The sequence below is a fragment of the Hypomesus nipponensis genome, chromosome 18, assembly GCF_054491055.1.
Source record: "Hypomesus nipponensis isolate SF chromosome 18, ASM5449105v1, whole genome shotgun sequence".
Taxonomy (NCBI): Eukaryota; Metazoa; Chordata; class Actinopteri; order Osmeriformes; family Osmeridae; genus Hypomesus; species Hypomesus nipponensis.
Genome location: NC_140378.1, coordinates 19,010,954 through 19,028,616, shown reverse-complemented (window position 1 = coordinate 19,028,616; position 17,663 = coordinate 19,010,954). Strand labels below are relative to the sequence as shown.

The following is a 17,663-nucleotide window of genomic DNA, read 5'->3' as shown; positions in this document are numbered from 1 at the left end:
CTAACCGAACCAGCCTGTTGCTGTTTCCCTGTATGTTGAAGATTGAGTTATGCATATCCCGCTACAAAATCCCGAATATCACAAAAAGAGGAGGCAAGGAGTTTTAAAAAAGACCTTGTATTTTGAAGACAAGTAGCGCTTACAAAGGATTCCTCTTTTCAATTAAGACATCGACAGTCCAGTTTAGATTGACATATGTACAGTTGATATGAAAATCTTCCCCACCCAAGTCCAGAGCACGTGGGTCATAGCCCCACGTGAGAAACATGATTCAAACAAGAAAGGTGAAACCGGTCACATGACCGATCACATGCACAACTTCCCTCCCTCCAAAGATGGATTCACCACCTTTTCCCAAAGGAGTCCGTTCATTAAACAACAACAAAAACGACACCAACTGACAAGATTGTTTTGTTTTCTTCATCGTCTCCTCCGTGCAGTGCCTTTCTTAACCACAGAAGAAGAGTGTGCTCATCCAGTCCGAGTCTTGCTCCTTCAGGCAGCTCTCACAGCAGAGACACAGCCTCCAGACGCCCCCCCCTCTCCCCTCCCCTCCGTCGCCCCCCTCCCTCGATGGTGATCGGGGCTGATGGAAGATTCAAGGCCCCCCCCTCACGCACGCACGCCCTCTCCCATCCTCACAAAGACAACAGCTGTGGGTTATTGGAATATTCTCGTCCAGGCAGCTTCTGGCGCCGCAGACACAGCCGGTACACCTCAGCGTTTCTTCACAGAAGAAGCTCCTTTTTTTTTTATGGCCGGTGGAACCTGTAGACAAAAAAGAGGGAAGAAGGGAGGGGAGCGAAGAGGTGATGAGGACCGGCGTGCAGAAAGGTGCCTTTGTAATCACAACCGGTTATGATTGCTGCTATTCATCAATGCTGCAAGGCTATTTTTAGCCACAGCCAGTGGAAGCGTGTTGGCAGAGGTGAAAAAGACTCCACAGTATCTGTGGGTTACCGTTACAAATCACCTTAAGGACCTTGCTAAGACCAATGACTACATGACTTTTATTACGTTTCGCTCCGGCAACGTCACGTCTCCCGGGGAGAAACCCTCCCCCTCCTTTTAGGAACGTCTATAAATAGCAGTCAGCTGGGCTCCTTTTCAGTGAACAAGGAGGGCTATAAATAGCATGCTGCATCCGAGAATAGAAGCACGCATGCAAAACACGCACCAGGGCAAGCACGGGCACACACACCCCACACACACACACACACCCCACACACACACACGTTCGTCATGCACGTACACTTGTCCAAGACACTGACCTTGTTAGGTGCTTGCTCGAAGCGTGCACCTCCATCTCGGTGCTTTTGAATTCGTTCAGCTCTTTTCGGATGGCTGCCTACGTGAGAGAGAGGAGAGCATGAGTTAGAGCGTTCACTGTTCAGTCCCCCTCGCATGCATGCACACAGTCACCGGGCTTCAGACGGCAAGGTGACATCGGCAAGACACAAAATAAACAGCCCCAGAAATTACATCAAGGTCTTCAAAAATAAAAATAAAATCTAATTCCACTTAGTACTGCTACTTTATGTACCCTTAGGATAGATAGTCAACATAGTTAAATTTTAGGTTCCTATATGTTTATTGTATGCACCTTCCTGCCAAAGTCAATTCCTTGTCTGTGTAAACTTTCGTGGCGAATAAATCCCAATTCTGATTCTGATTTTCCACTGATATGAGAACACAAAGGTGCAGATGTAGCTGGGAGGGAGGATTTTCTGGGACATTTATATTATGCTGCTGAGATGGGTGGTGATGGGAGTCTCTCTCCGCCCGCTATGGAATTCCCTGTGTTGCGTAAACACAAACCATTTGTTTGGATGAAGCAATGCTAAGCTATGACTGAAGACAGGTTCTGACTTTAATTTGTGAGGAATTCACATTTTGAAATCTGCTGCCCTAAGGGGTTCATTTAGGGGTGCTGCTCCACCCAGACATGAAATCCCCAGGAAGCACATTTCAACATTGCACATTCCAGGGTAAAACATGTATTTTTTTTACGTCTAATGACAAACCTTCTATGTCACTTTCTTGAACACACACACACTATAGGGGTCACACACACACTAGAGGAGTAAAACACACACACACACTATAGGAGTCACACACACACACACACTATAGTCACACACAAACACACCTTGTCAGCTGCAGAGAGTCGTGTCCATGGCTTGTCTGCCCTCCTGTCGTAGTCCTGGGCCTTGGCCACCTCCACATAGTCACTGAAACGGATCAGAATCTTCCTGTCCCTCAGCTCATCCACAGTCGGTCTCTGGTTGAGCTGGAAAGCACAGTGAACAGGGATAAGTACTTGGGTACTGAGGTATTCATGTTTTAAGATCAAACAGGACCATAAATGCACAGCTGGGCCAGACCAGACATCACCAATGCAGTCATATTTGGGACAGGAGGTTTTTGGACCTTTTCATTTGAAATGTTTTTTATTTAACTCGGGTAAGATGATGTACCTTTCTGTTTAGTCTCTGTTTGATCTCTCGTCTCTCCTCTTGCTCCAGCTGGTCATTTCTCTCTAAATAAAAAAGAAGGAAACAATTAGTAAAAGAAAAAGATGAGCTTTCATTCATACCCTTTCAGTTGGTTCCCAGGACGCAGTCATAAATTATAACTAGACTTCACCAATTTTACTGGGAGATATTTATGTTTGTTGTTTGTTTTTTTTTGGGGGGGGGGGTGTTATTGCTTTTGTAAGTATATCATCTGTATTGTACAGATGTATTGACAGTAGTATCTCTGTTTTACAAAGCATCCGGTGAAGCAGGTCCCAGTTTTTTACGACAATGTTCGTTCATGTGTCTCTTCTGAATCTTAGACTAGGAGAGTGGATAAAGGCTATACCGTATGGCTATTACTTATGCATTATCTGTTGGACTGGTTTGATTGTTGCACATACATCTCTCATGATTCAAGTAAAAATTCAAAGTATCTAGGACAGGATATTTCGGTTATAGAGACAACCGTATGAAGAGACAAAACTTACGTTTCAGGATATTCCGGCTTTCCAACTCCTCAACGTTCGGTCTCTGGCTAAGCCGCCTGCGAAAAAACACCAAAACTACGTTTTGGACCATTTTGGGATTCAAGTTGTTCTCGTATCCAGAGGACTCTTACACCGACTGTATTCTGGTCACTTTGCTCGTTCTAGAAGGAAACCCCGAGTGTCTCCATCTCGCGTCCAAACCCCGACTATGATGCTTCGGTAGAGGCGCTCCAAACATCTGGATGTCACTTAAAGACACGAGTCTAGAATGCCTTTCGCCTAATATTCTACTCGGAGAATACTAAATAATTTTTCAATTTGAAAAATACCAGCGGTACACTTCATAACATAGCATGTAAACAGCAGCCTGATACGTTGCAGCGTCTGCGTTCCAGTCTGCTGTCCGCTGTGCACTACACAGCCTTTTGAACAGTCGTGATTCCCAGCTTGGGCGCGTCTTCCTACAGCACTCCTGTATGCATAATTTATTAGGTGGGCGGTGCGTTTGTTTCCGAATAAGGCGGAGAAGGCATCCCCGATTTCGTTATGCTTCTGGCTACAAAGACAATAACATTTCTCACGTCGCATCATCACTTTTACATTTCAGACGATTGTTTACAAATCCAGTCTGTTTTCATTTCCTGTGATAGGCTACTGTATGTTCCTTGATAATTAGGTTTTCGAGAAAAACAAGGTACTTCGGACAGTGTAATGAGTTTATTGTTGCAATGCTTTGCTTTATCCTTAGCAAAACTGTTCCATGAATATCAAACCGTGTTTGAGAGGTACAGATAAATCAGATGCCGTTCACTTTAGGCCTTACGTGTGTAGGCTACGTGACCATTTCAAAGTCGTGATACCAATTATAAATGTCAGGCTCATCCCGGATCTTAACCCTAGGATCTACACTGCGTGCTGCAACCGTCCGGGCCAGAAGAGAAAGGGGAATGTTGAAATGTACTATGCAACCTCTCACAGCATGCCCCCTGCCCCACACCCCTACATCAGAGTACAGAGCTCACCCAGGAGTCTTTATAGATGGGATTAAAGTTAGGTCACAGTCAAAGACCCAGACAGTGAGGAGAGCTCAACTAAACTCATCAGACACAAACGGTACGGCACGTGTGACCAGTTGGGTCGGGCATGATGGGCAATGCTGGGTAGTCAGGCAGTGCCAACCTTTCTGACATGTTATTTATTCACACGGCAAAGCTTTGACCAAACGTCTATTTTAAAACACCGTTATCGATGATTGAAAAGTGCATGAGTAGTATGCACCATTTTCGTCGACAGTTTGGTGTATGCTACTTGGAAAAGGTAGTTGGAAATTATTGTAGGCTAATAAAAATGATAAATATATTAAATTGTTTTATATTTAAATTACCCAACTTTTTATGGATAATTACTGCATGACGTCTAGTGAATATCTTGTAAAACAACGCCCACAGCAATGTAGTGAAACTTAGTAATTCCACTGAAAGAGGTGTAACTTGTAGATATGCATCATTTCGACCCATAACAAATAGAGAGTAAACAAGGGACTGCAGTCAGCCCTGGCAAATTAGCACACAGGCTTGACTAGAACTAGCATGGAATTATTCAACAGCTGGATGTCCCTAGAGGAATTTTTCTCATAAATGAAACAAAGGGATAAAACACTTGGCCTCACTCCAGTATTGTCAGTTGCTGCATGTCCACAACACGACTTTACGATTTAAAACAATTTAATAAGATTCTTCTGCATTATGCAACAACAAAAAAATAAAATTTAACTGAAATAATGTGATAGAATCTGGCATCTCTGATCAAAATCAGACATTTTATGCCCTTAGAGAATTAAATACTTCCTGATAATGACCTAAAACAAAATTACCCAAAACATGTAATTTTCCACTAAACATTTTCTTTACTCTTAACTGAGACAGGGGATTTCCTACATATATGGTGTTTTGTTTTGAGCTCATTAAATGATAGAATCAGTCCCATGAATCAATGTTTTCATCCACATTATTGACCTGGTCGCCAAGTTGCCTAGCAACTACAGTTCCTCCCCTGGAAAGACAATGGAATATTCCACGGGGGTCCCCTACTACAGTACTCACCAGCCAATCAACAGCCAGGGTTGCAGATCACCAGTGGCTGTGTGAATGTGAGAGGCTAGCATGTTATTATTAACTTTAAAGGTTCGATTATATATCCCACACAGTCTCCACTGTCCAAAATTGTAAATGGAGAGCAGATGTAAACTAAACTACAATTCTGACACGATAATTTTACAGCAATGTAATGTGCAGAAATGAATTTTCTTGTATACTGAACAGTATTTCCTATAGTTTGGACACTGATGCAAAGCATTGTCTGCAGACTTTCTCCTGTGTTCTCTATCTATCTAAAATGAAAACAGGATGAAGATAAAGCCGGACATTGTTATCCAACCCTTAGAAGAAAGAGAGAGGCTCTTGTGGGCATCAGCGGGTGTTCCGTCGTTCTTCTTCTCCTCCCGCGAGCTGCAGCACCACACAAAGAAGAAGAAAGACCACGCTGCCCCTAATGGTCATGATAACCCAGCAAGCTCCTCAGAGAAGCCTTCTATAGCCTTGTACATACGCCTTGCTTCTCTCCACCCCTCCCTTTATGCATCCCTCCCACCTTCCTCTCCATCCCTCCCTTCCTCTCTCCATACGTCTCGCTCTCCATATCTCCATCCATCCCTCACTCCCTCCTTTTCTACGTCCTTTTCTCCCGTCTTCCAAATCTCTATCCCTCTCTTAACTCTCCCTCCCTTCCTGTCTATCCATCCCTCCCTCTCCCCTCCTCTCCCCTCCTCTCCCCCTTTGCTCTTACACCCCCGCAACACATTGAGTGGAGGAGGGTAGACAAAAACCGAATGTGTGAGAGAGAGAGAGAGAGAGAGAGAGATAGAGGAGTGCACCAAAAATGTATTATTCAACAGTCTTTGTAGCTAAGAATAGCAATCGAATAACGCCCAGGCAGCAGAAAGCTCTATAGATAGATAGGTCATTCTACACAGCGCTAACAACGGGCGGGCGAGGTGTCATTATCGGTGAACGGTCAGAGTGGCTTCTTCTGCTTGCTCTGCAGCAACACCAGCGATTTCACTCTGAGCCTGGACGAAGGGAAATTCGATCTTAAGCTTCGGAAAGGCTTCCTTGGGGAGGCGGGAGGGGGTGATGGACTGTTTTGTGATTCAGTAAGGGTACCCAGGGGAAATGGGCTTCACTCCTCCGCTAAGCTGCCCACCTACTCACCATCTTTCCAGGCTAAAAATAGCCAGGCTTTCCCTTTTCGCTAGAAACAGTGCAGTGTGTCACCAAAACGCAGAGCATGGCAAACAGGCACGCACACTTACTACTACTGCTGGCGCTGTGAGACAGGACTGGGTGGTCCTTATTTGTTCACATCCGAGTGGAAATGTTGACGTTCATAACATTCCAGACAGACTCTAGCATTTGTCCGCAGACAACCGTGACTCGGAGAAGCTGCATCGGTTGCATGAGGGCGATTTGTGGAACACTGGATGCCCTACGTACTGTATATCAATTCCAGCCTACAGTCATATGATACAAACCTGGGGATTCTCTGAGGATTATAATCACAATTGCTGTCTAGTAGTGCTTGACATAATAAATAACCAAACAAAGCAAGGGCTCCAGCCCTCAGTTGTTTAATTGCCTATTGACTGGGTTATAACTAAGCAACTGCCAATTTGTCCTCTGCATAATATAACAACAGGAACTAGGAAATATGAAGGGAGGATCAATTCTGCTGGGGTTTTTATCCAACCGAAACCACCAACTCCTCTCAGTCACACCAACTCAACAGAACCTATTATTAGCTTCCAAGACTCCAAAGTTCAAGAGAACCAGTCTTTGTGGTAGCCTCCTTACTGCTAGCCTCTGTAGCTCCTGATGAGAACCACTTGTCAGATCTGTGCTAGAAGGAGAATCCCCTCCACATCGCTCTCCCCAGAACTCTCTTACACAAGCTGGAGTCATGCTGTCTGCTCTGCTTTACATAAGATGTTTGTTTACAGGCGTCTGGAATGAATGGCCGCTTGTTGACAAACCACCAGACTGGCCGTGGGGCACTGGGGGTGGTGGGGGGAGCGGGGGGGGGGGGCGGTGCTCTCCTGAGGTCCCAGCCGAACTGGGAATGTCCGGGCACAAAGTGATCATTCCTGGGAGTCTTTGACAGCCTCAGCCGTAGATCTCTCTCTGGGATACGGGGTGGCTCTCACACGTGAGTTACGACCCCGAGGGTTACGCAACACAACGGTGACCTCCAGCTCAACACGTCAATGTGAAGAGAGAACCCAGAATACTGTACGTTGCGTTACAAAGTAACAACGTGGCCGGAATATTTCAAAAAGGCAAGATGTTACGTACGCATCCTGGCCGAAGGAAGATTTTAGCGTGTAAACACCACCAGACCCTGGAGCCTGCCCTCAGTCCAGTTCATGTCTAGTCCTGGAACTTCTGTTTGTATTTCTAACCCTCCTGGTGAAAGTTTCAGCAATTTTTCCTCACGTACAGTGTTTTGGAGATAATCCCTCTGAGCTTGTTGCCACAACTATGCGTTCCAGTGTGCAGAAGCTGTACGGCATTCTTTGCGTGATCTAAGGTGTTGGACCACTCAGGTCACCAAGTCCCTCCTCTAATAAGGGAGAAGTTTATCAGGGAACTCGGTTAAGTTATATCAGCTGCTTCAACTGTTGTGTGGAATGAAACACCCCCCACACACAATGAGCAAGATCGCTAGCCCAGCAAACTGGATATAGGCAACAAACCCAGCTCAACCATCACAAATCAGGCCAGTGTGATACAAGCGGATAATCCTGTTTAGACGTGATTGTCTTTCTCCCCTCCTCTGTAATTCCACCAGCCTTACTAGTGCTTTCCATGTTATATAACCCAGAGACTGTTATCAACAGCTCTGATGCTGTTGGAAAGCCAGTTGTCTTCTCTCCCCAACCAATCACTCGAAATGAACCACATATCCTATCGATTAGCAATACTGTACTGTACGTTCCCCAGAGCTACTGTGGGAGTGTTCAAGGCTACTTTTTAGTACCTTAATCTACTACAGCACGTTGTTCTACAGCTCACAATTTCAGGGTCGGTGAACACTGTAAAAATATGAAATATGGAAAAAAATATATGGAAGTCTAAGCCCATTAAAAACTAGTGAGAGGCTTAGTCATGACACAGCATTAGGGATGAGACTAACAGGTAGAGGAGAGGTAGTTGATTCATGAAAAGGTCAAGACTCACTTGGCTAGCTTCATCTCAATCTGCTGACGTATTTCCTGGCGCTCCTGGTCACTGCGAGCTGGGAAGATGTTTCTGTCTTCCAGTTCCTGTTTGCTGGGGCGGTTTCTTAGTTTCACAGACAGCAGCTCCTTCCTTAACCTGCGAGGCAGCGTGCCTGCGCCCACACGCCAACATAAGTGCACAAGCACACACACAAGCGCACACACACAAGCACGCACACACAAGCACAAACCCACACACGTTCTCACACATACATACACACAAACACACACAATTGTGTGTTTAATAATAATCTGTGATGCCAATAATCAGTTATTATAATTATAATTAATCAGTGATGGCAATCAAACAGGCATATAAATGACATATTTTCATAATTTTCATGATAAAACTGGTTATTCCAATGGCCAAAATGATTAAAGAAAACAATTATTTTAATGGCAAACAGATGTGCAAATCCAAGAAATTATCCAAAAAGATCTTATCTATAACTTTGTTTGTGCACTGTACACAACCAAAATGGCTGAACTGGTCACATGACCGTTCACATGGCTAAGATTAATCAGTTGTCCTCTGGGGCCAATGGCGGAGCTCAGAAGGGACCCACCGGAGATGACAGAGTCGTTCCAGTCATCCATGTCGTTGGGGAGGCCGGAGGTGTTGGAGAAGCACTGGTCCAGCCTCATGTTCTCCTTGTTCTCCTCCGCCTCCTTCTTCCTCTCCGCCAGCTGGGCCCAGTCCCCTGGCCCGGCCGCCGACGCCTCCCTCTCCGAGCTGCAGGAGCGAGAGAGACGCCCGTCAGAGCGCCTCCGGGGGAGCGAGCTTGGCTCCAACCCCTCGTGCACGCTGGGGAGGGAGGGAGGGAGGGAGGGAGGGAGGGAGAAAGGGAGGGAGGGGGGGAAGGGCGTTGAAGGGGAGGATGTGGGAGGAGGAGGAGGGCGACATGGAGAGTTAACACTGTGAGGTAGGGGGGGTAATGAAGGTCAGCATGTCTGTTGACATGGGAGAATGGGGTTAGACTCTAGTGTATGATGTTGTCTCAACCTCATTCACCAGGATGGATTGGAAACAGGCCTAGAAGACGGAACACTGCAAGGGTTTGTAAGGACTTGAGGTAATGAGACAGGTTGAGTCCAGTACACAGACAGTCAGAGGTCGTTGGACTGGGGAACTGAGCTGGTGTTGGGTTGGGGTATGCAGTGGGTTGGAAGGGATCACGGCTCTCACCTCTCCTGTCTGTTTTTGGAGGCAAAGGCTCGTTGTAGTTCTTCCATGATGCAGCTAGGGGGCATGGGAGGGTGCATCATATTGCCTATGTGAGGGGATCCTGAGAGGGGCCCTCGCAGGGCCATGGGAGCCAGGCTGTCAGGGGGGCCCCTGGGGGGCTCCTTGGGCAAGAAGGAGGTGGGTAGGTGGTTGGGTACAGGTGCTGGACCTGTGTCTGATGGGGAGATGAATAGAAAAAAGGACAATTTATTCTTTACTGGTGTGAATGTGGCTTTTGTATATGGTTTGATACAGCCAGGCATACTGGTGGAATGGTGTTATCTCTATGAGATGGGTTTGATTATGGGTGTGTGCATGCGTAATCATAATACAGGGTAAACCTATAGCTGGACCCAAAGAAAAGCATACTTGATCCCTCATAAAGGACAGTGTGGATCACCCGTTAGCTTACTAAAATAAGTGTTTGCAAGTCTTCCTGGGGTCCACACAAAAAAAACAACCAACACTATAATTAAAATCACATGACATCAATAAAACAAAACAGCAGAGGAAGAAAAATATGAAAAACATCCGAAATTGTATGAGAAAATGCGCTTCAACACGTAATTCAAATTACCAACCCACCTTCTCCACAGACCAGCTGAGGCAGCGTTTTTCCAGGTCCAGGAGGAAGTGGAATCCCACCCGGTGGCACTTCCTCTTCCTGTCGATCCTCCCCCTCGCCCCCGCCCTCTGGGACCCCCTCCGTCATGTCCCCCCCGGGGGGCGACACCTCCGCCTGCTCCTCTGTCTCCTCGGTGTACTCTGCTCCATCCTCCACCACCTCACCCTCCTCTGCAGGGGACGTCACTGAGAAACAAACTCCATGGTTCAGCAATAAGTATAGCTCAGTGGTTAGAGTACTTTACCGCAGTTAAGTGGGGGTTCAAATCTTTCCCAGTACATTGGATGAAAATGCTAAACCAAAACGTTCATCAGATCTCATTGTGCCAACATAATTTTTTTTTCACTCCAACAGTCATGAACAGCAACTCCTGGGCCTGTTTCAGTTGGTTGTTTGTTAGTGTTCTATTGGTTACATTTAGGGTTAGGATTAGATTTAAGGATTGGGTTGTGGCTATAACTAATGTTGTTCCTAATTCTGCTACCCCACCTGATTGTAATCATGTTGTCGATTTAGGGTTAAAGTCATCCGTTTTCCTAACCCTAACCCTAATTATGAATTTAGGGTTAGGGTTAGTTTCAGGGGTTGGGTTATGGCAAAAACTAATCTTGATCCTAACTCTGCTGCCCCACCTGATTGAAACCATGTTGTCGGTTTAGGGTTGAAGTCATCCGTTTTCCTAACCCTAACCCTAATTATGAATTTAGGGTTAGGGTTAGTTTCAGGGGTTGGGTTATGGCTATAAGCAATGTTGATCCTGATTCTGCTACCACACTTGATTGTAACCATGGTGTCGGTTTAGGTTTAAAGTCATCCGTTTTCCTAACCCTAACCCTAATTATGAATTTAGGGTTAGGGTTAGATTTAGGGATTGGGTTATGGCGATAACTAATCTTGATCCTAACTCTGCTGCCCCACCTGATTGAAACCATGTTGTCGGTTTAGGTTTAAAGTCATCCGTTTTCCTAACCCTAACCCTAATTATGAATTTAGGGTTAGGGTTAGTTTCAGGGGTTGGGTTATGGCAATAACTAATCTTGATCCTAACTCTGCTACCACACTTGATTGTAACCATGGTGTCGGTTTAGGTTTAAAGTCATCCGTTTTCCTAACCCTAACCCTAATTATGAATTTAGGGTTAGGGTTAGATTTAGGGGTTAGGAAAACAGATGACTTCAACCCTAAACCGGCACCATGGTTACAATCAAGTGTGGTAGCAGAATCAGGATTAACATTGCTTATAGCCATAACCCAACCCCTGAAACTAACCCTAACCCTAAATTCATAATTAGGGTTAGGGTTAGGAAAACGGATGACTTTAACCCTAAACCGACAACATGGTTTCAATCAGGTGGGGCAGCAGAGTCAGGATCAAGATTAGTTATCGCCATAACCCAATCCCTAAATCTAACCCTAACCCTAAATTCATAATTAGGGTTAGGGTTAGGAAAACGGATGACTTCAACCCTAAACTGACAACATGATTTCAATCAGGTGGGGCAGCAGAGTCAGGATCAAGATTAGTTATCGCCATAACCCAATCCCTAAATCTAACCCTAACCCTAAATTCATAATTAGGGTTAGGGTTAGGAAAACGGATGACTTTAACCCTAAACCGACAACATGGTTTCAATCAGGTGGGGCAGCAGAGTCAGGATCAAGATTAGTTATCGCCATAACCCAATCCCTAAATCTAACCCTAACCCTAAATTCATAATTAGGGTTAGGGTTAGGAAAACGGATGACTTCAACCCTAAACCGACAACATTATTTCAATCAGGTGGGGCAGCAGAGTCAGGATCAAGATTAGTTATCGCCATAACCCAATCCCTAAATCTAACCCTAACCCTAAATTCATAATTAGGGTTAGGGTTAGGAAAACGGATGACTTCAACCCTAAACTGACAACATGATTTCAATCAGGTGGGGCAGCAGAGTCAGGATCAAGATTAGTTATCGCCATAACCCAATCCCTAAATCTAACCCTAACCCTAAATTCATAATTAGGGTTAGGGTTAGGAAAACGGATGACTTTAACCCTAAACCGACAACATGGTTTCAATCAGGTGGGGCAGCAGAGTCAGGATCAAGATTAGTTATCGCCATAACCCAATCCCTAAATCTAACCCTAACCCTAAATTCATAATTAGGGTTAGGGTTAGGAAAACGGATGACTTTAAACCTAAACCGACACCATGGTTACAATCAAGTGTGGTAGCAGAGTTAGGATCAAGATTAGTTATCGCCATAACCCAATCCCTAAATCTAACCCTAACCCTAAATTCATAATTAGGGTTAGGGTTAGGAAAACGGATGACTTTAAACCTAAACCGACACCATGGTTACAATCAAGTGTGGTAGCAGAGTTAGGATCAAGATTAGTTATATCCATAACCCAATCCCTAAAACTAACCCTAACCCTAAATTCATAATTAGGGTTAGAGTTAGGGTTAGGAAAACACGGTTACAATCAAGTGGGGCAGCAGAATCAGGATTAACATTGCTTATAGCCATAACCCAATCCTTAACCCTAACCCTAACTTCATAATTACAGTTAGGATCATCTTAATTCAGGTTTTCTCTTTCGCGGCTGTCACGCTTCAGCGTCACCCAGACTGGACCTTTATGAACACTTATATCGCCCTCTAGTGGATACTGCTGTGATTGCTTGAACTTCCCGTCAAAACACAACCGTCAGATAGAAAACCAAATGCATTTTTTGTGAGTCCCTTTTCGATGTTCAATTTATTTGCTGTTGGATTCTGGTGGAGATGATTTCACACTATGTCCACATCAATGCAGGTCCCTTCCTCATTCCCTACTGTCTATCAGTGTACATCATGTGCACTATTGTTTTTATATTCATGTCATATAGGTCTTGACTAATCTATACAGTCAAATCAATGTAGAGAAAAACAAAATAAAAATAGATAGAAGCAGGCTATTATAGCCAAACAGATCATAATCAACTCTTCCATCCAATCCATTTGGATCCAATGGATTTGGATCCATTTCGACCTTAACCTTCTTTCGAGAGATCGAATGTGTTTTGTTGTTACAAGCCTACTGATTGGTCATTTTGGAGTGAGAGGTACCATAGTCAAACTGTCCTACCTGTGGAGGGGTGTTCCTCCTCAGGGCCCAGGTACTCCACACTGCTGACTGTGAGGATGGGGTTGAGGGGACCCCCAAACCCCCCCAGAAGGAGCGTCCCATCAGAGGAGCCTTGTCGGGGGGAACCGGGGTCGTGGCAGTAGAGGCCGCTGCACAGGGCGACGTCTGTGAAGGGAACAGACCCTCAGGATAACATAGCGCTCAGATCATATGCTCCTGTGAACTCAGTCTGTTCATGTGTTAATAATACTGTGGCTTTAACCCCATGTAGTCTCCTGTATTTCTGTTTTCTGTAGCAACATGGTCCTGGAGGAAGGTTGTTTTGTTTCATTGTGTATTGTAGCAGGTATATGATTGAAATGACAATGAAAAGTCACTTGACTTGAGTTTTCTGTGACACATCAGTTTTATATGAATTCACTCATACCAGAACTGTCTTTCTACGCCACCTGCAGAATGCTCATCATTCCGGTAACTTCACAGACTACTATTCACAACCGGAAGGGGTTCCATTACAATACACACAATTCACACCGTGGCCTTTTCCCTAAATGTCACAAAAGCACCTTACATTTTAGCAGACGCTCTTATCCAGAGTGACTTACAGTAAGTACAGGGACATTCCCCCCGGGGCAAGTAGGGTGAAGTGCCTTGCCCAAGGACACAACGTCATTTGGCACAGCGGGGAATCGATCTGGCAACCTTCTGATTACCAGCCCGACTCCCTCACCGCTCAGCCATCTGACTCCCAAACACCTGGTTCTCCTTGAAAGTCACTGTTGCTCAATAACCTGCTTCCATTAACTTAAAAGCCGTGCGGCATGCTTCTTATTCAGCCCCATTATCTGACAAACTCTCCCTACACCATCCCCACCACGCTTCTCCACACAACGCTGCACTACACTCTCATTTCAGCACTCAATGCTATTTAACCCAGCTGGCTCCAATGGGAAAATTACACACAATTGTAAAAAAAAAAGCATTTGTGTACGTAGGTGTGATGGGTTTACTTTACTTAGAGAAATGTCTCTCATCTTTACTGAAGGGTTCGACCTTAACCAAAAATAGTGACAGTGAAAGAAGTGTATTTCTCTCTCTCTCTCTCTCTCTCTCTCTCTCTCTCTCTTACCAGTGGAACTTTGCTTGAGCTTCTCATTTTTCTTTTTTCTCCACTTCCAGGGTTTGAAGATGCGTCCTAGACTGGCCAGCTTGCTGTTGCGGCGGATGGGAGGGGTGTGAACGCCCGACACCAAGCAGCCAGTGCGCAGCACCCTCTGCTGGTCCATCACCTCCACTGCAGCCACACACACACAGACAGACGCACACGCGCACACAGACAGACGCACACGCGCACACATGCACGCACACACAGAAGAATGGAGGGAAGAGAAGGAAGGGAAGAGGGGAGGGGGAAGAGAGTGAGGAAGCGTTGGATAAAGGGAAGGAAGAGGAGGATTGGACAGAATAGCAGAGGGAGGTAGGGAAGGAGAGGAGGAGAGGAGGAGAGGAAAGAAAAAAGGGAAAATAATTAGGATAGCAAATATGCAAATATTACCATTGATTTTGGTCAACATTTCATATGATTAGCTTTGACTACATCATGCTGTAGTGATGCGGCCCACACTGGGCATGTATGATTTGATTGAATTGAACTGATTTAACTATTCAATCAAATTGATTCAAAATGACACATAAGGAAGGGAAGGAAAGAGAGAGACAGGAGGAGAGATAGATGATTTACAGTTCTACTAATTTCCTAAAGTCTTACGGGAGAAAGGAGCAGACATTCGGATACGTTAAATGTGTTTAATAAATGAGGTTTAATAAAAACAAATGTCATTTTCCAGACGATTTTATCCAAACAGACGTACAGACGTACAACCTGCCAGCACCAAATCTGCAGTCAAAGGCTCTACCACTGAGCCGCACCTAAAGACAAAGACTAAGACTCAAAATAATTGAAATCGGAGCTCCCAGGAGACAAACAGGTGACTTTACCCACCACAGTCTCCCAGATGAGTACATTAGTATAGCCAGCTCTGAACAACAGACCCTTTAATCTGTCATTGTTTAGAAATGTTCTTTTGATACTCTGTTAGTCAGCAGGATAGCAGCATAATGTCAGCGTTGGAGCCACAAAAAGGCTTCTGTTTCAGGAACTTAACATCCCATCTTTGTAAATCAAACAAACAACCGGACAGACAACTGAAACACATCAATCGAGTTTGTGACATTTAATTTGTGTGCATGTTTCCAGCTTTGCATGTGCACGTTTGTGTGTCAGATAGAGTGAGAAAGAGAAAGAGAGAAAAACAGGGGAAAACAGGACATATGCTTTGTTTTCAACTCAACAACTTCATTGCAATTCTGAAGAGAGCCTCTTCACCTCAGAAGAGGTACACAGGTTCCACTGAACGACTCAAAGGTTGTAACCGGCCGACACAACAACTTCATCCTGCACACACAAACACACAAACACACATACACATACACACACAGACACGTACACACAAACACACACACAGCAGTCCATTGTTGTGTCTGTCCCATGAATATAAAAGAGCATAAACAGACTAAATAGAGTGGAAAGACATCCTTGTGACTAACGCCATGACTACGAGAGCATCCAGGAGGCAGGAGTTAACTGTTCAGATGTATTTAAAGGAGACCATGAGAAGGAAGCAGGGTTGAGATCTCTGCTTGCTGAGGTTATGGGTGTGTTGTGTTGGGATAGAGTGGGGCAGAGCAGAGAGTTAGGGGATGTGAGTACTACAGCACAGGCTGGCTGTCTAGCTGCCTCCCATTGCACATGGGCTGGAGGGAAGTGGGAGGGTGAAACAGACTGGGGGAGAGGAGGAGGAGAGGGAGGAAGGGTGGGGGGGGTGGAGGTTTCAGCCTCAGAGTTTGACCCTGAATCAGGAGAAAAACAGGTCAGTTGACCGCGTGCATGTCTGCCAGCATGGCCGTCACTAACAACCTCAGGCAGAACCAGAGCCAGAGCCAGAGCCAGAGCCAGAGCCAGAGCCAGAGCCAGAGCCAGAACCAGAACCAGAACCAGAACCAGAACCAGAACCAGAGCCAGAGCCAGAGCCAGAGCCAGAGCCAGAGCCAGAGCCAGAGCCAGAGCCAGAGCCAGAGCCAGAGCCAGGCAAGTGGAATTCAGGTCAGCCATGAAGACGCGGCGACAGTCGCACAGAAACAGCGCAAGGCTTAGGAGAGCGGAGGAAGGGAGGAGGGGAAGAGGGAAGAGGGGAAGGGGGAGGAGGGGAAGGGGGAGGGTTCAGGCCCCGCCGTAGTTGCCATGGCGACCACATCCAGATGCTGCGGCAGCAGCCGTGGTGGATGGAGAGGAGGAGGAGCCCGCTCGAAGGCTGAGCTCCCGCTGCCCCAGTGCATTCTGGGGAGGGGGTGAAGCAGGGGGGAGGTCTGTCTGAGCGGAGTAAAACAAGGAGGGGGGAGGGGGAAGGAGAGGAGAGGGGGGAGGGGAGGGGAGGAGGGGGGCTGTTGCCACACGGAAGTGCTCGCAGCAGAATCTGAGCTGGCCAATAAGAGAGCAGCTATTCATAATGTATATCAAGTATTTCTCCATTTTTCAAAGAAGAAGAGGCGGTGTAAAACGTGGAGTCAGATTGAGAGGAAGAGGGTTTGGTGGAAGCTGAGCGTACTGAATGTATTAAGGGACGAGTGTGTAAATGTGTGTCAGATGACTGGGCTGCACGGCGCGTTGAACTGTATTATTCTAATTGTTATGCTAATCATAATAGGATTACTCAAAGACATGTCTTTTATTTATGCATCATTAGGCTGTTTGCAGTAACATCATAAATCTAACACCGACATAGATAGACTCAATACTTCCATGCTCCAATAGGGAAGTTCTAAGCATAAGAATATTGTTGGTCTGAAATATTATATTCTGTTGAGGGGGAAATTAAAAATTCAAATTCAAATTACCCGGGGGATAACACTCAGTTAGATACACACTACATACAGATACATTATAGACAAAAACCTTCAAACGAACAGTTAAAAACCGTGTCGTACAGTTTCAGTGAAACACTGTGAAAGCGGCTCTCACGACACACAGTGTACAATGTGTCCCCTGACTGAGAGCTGGTGAGAGGCCCACGGCTGGACGGAACCTTGCTGTGAGCCTCCAGGGACCACACCCCGTTTAGACACCCTGTCAGCACATCCACAGAGCCCCAACGTTTGAGCCTCGAACGTTCCATTCAGCTAACCCCCACCCCCCTTCAAGACTGAACCGGTGGGAATGCAAAGCCAACACGACGCAACCGTCACTGCAGAGAGACCGTCAAATGTTAAGCTACAACAGTTTGTGAAACCTTTACTGTGAACC

General features: G+C 45.7%; 1 protein-coding gene across 1 annotated transcript; it reads right to left on the bottom strand.

Annotated features, from left to right (window-relative positions):
* Positions 1-575: 575 nt before the first annotated feature.
* Positions 576-14,681, bottom strand: phactr3a (phosphatase and actin regulator 3a). Its single transcript, XM_084680519.1, has 11 exons — positions 14,433-14,681; positions 13,304-13,468; positions 10,150-10,374; positions 9,526-9,739; positions 8,906-9,144; positions 8,299-8,452; positions 3,008-3,063; positions 2,478-2,539; positions 2,150-2,290; positions 1,272-1,348; positions 576-768 (listed from the first exon to the last, which is right to left on the bottom strand). The coding sequence occupies exons 1-11, from the start codon at positions 14,659-14,661 to the stop codon at positions 753-755; spliced, it is 1,578 nt and encodes a 525-aa protein (XP_084536645.1). The 5' UTR covers positions 14,662-14,681; the 3' UTR covers positions 576-752.
* Positions 14,682-17,663: the final 2,982 nt, after the last annotated feature.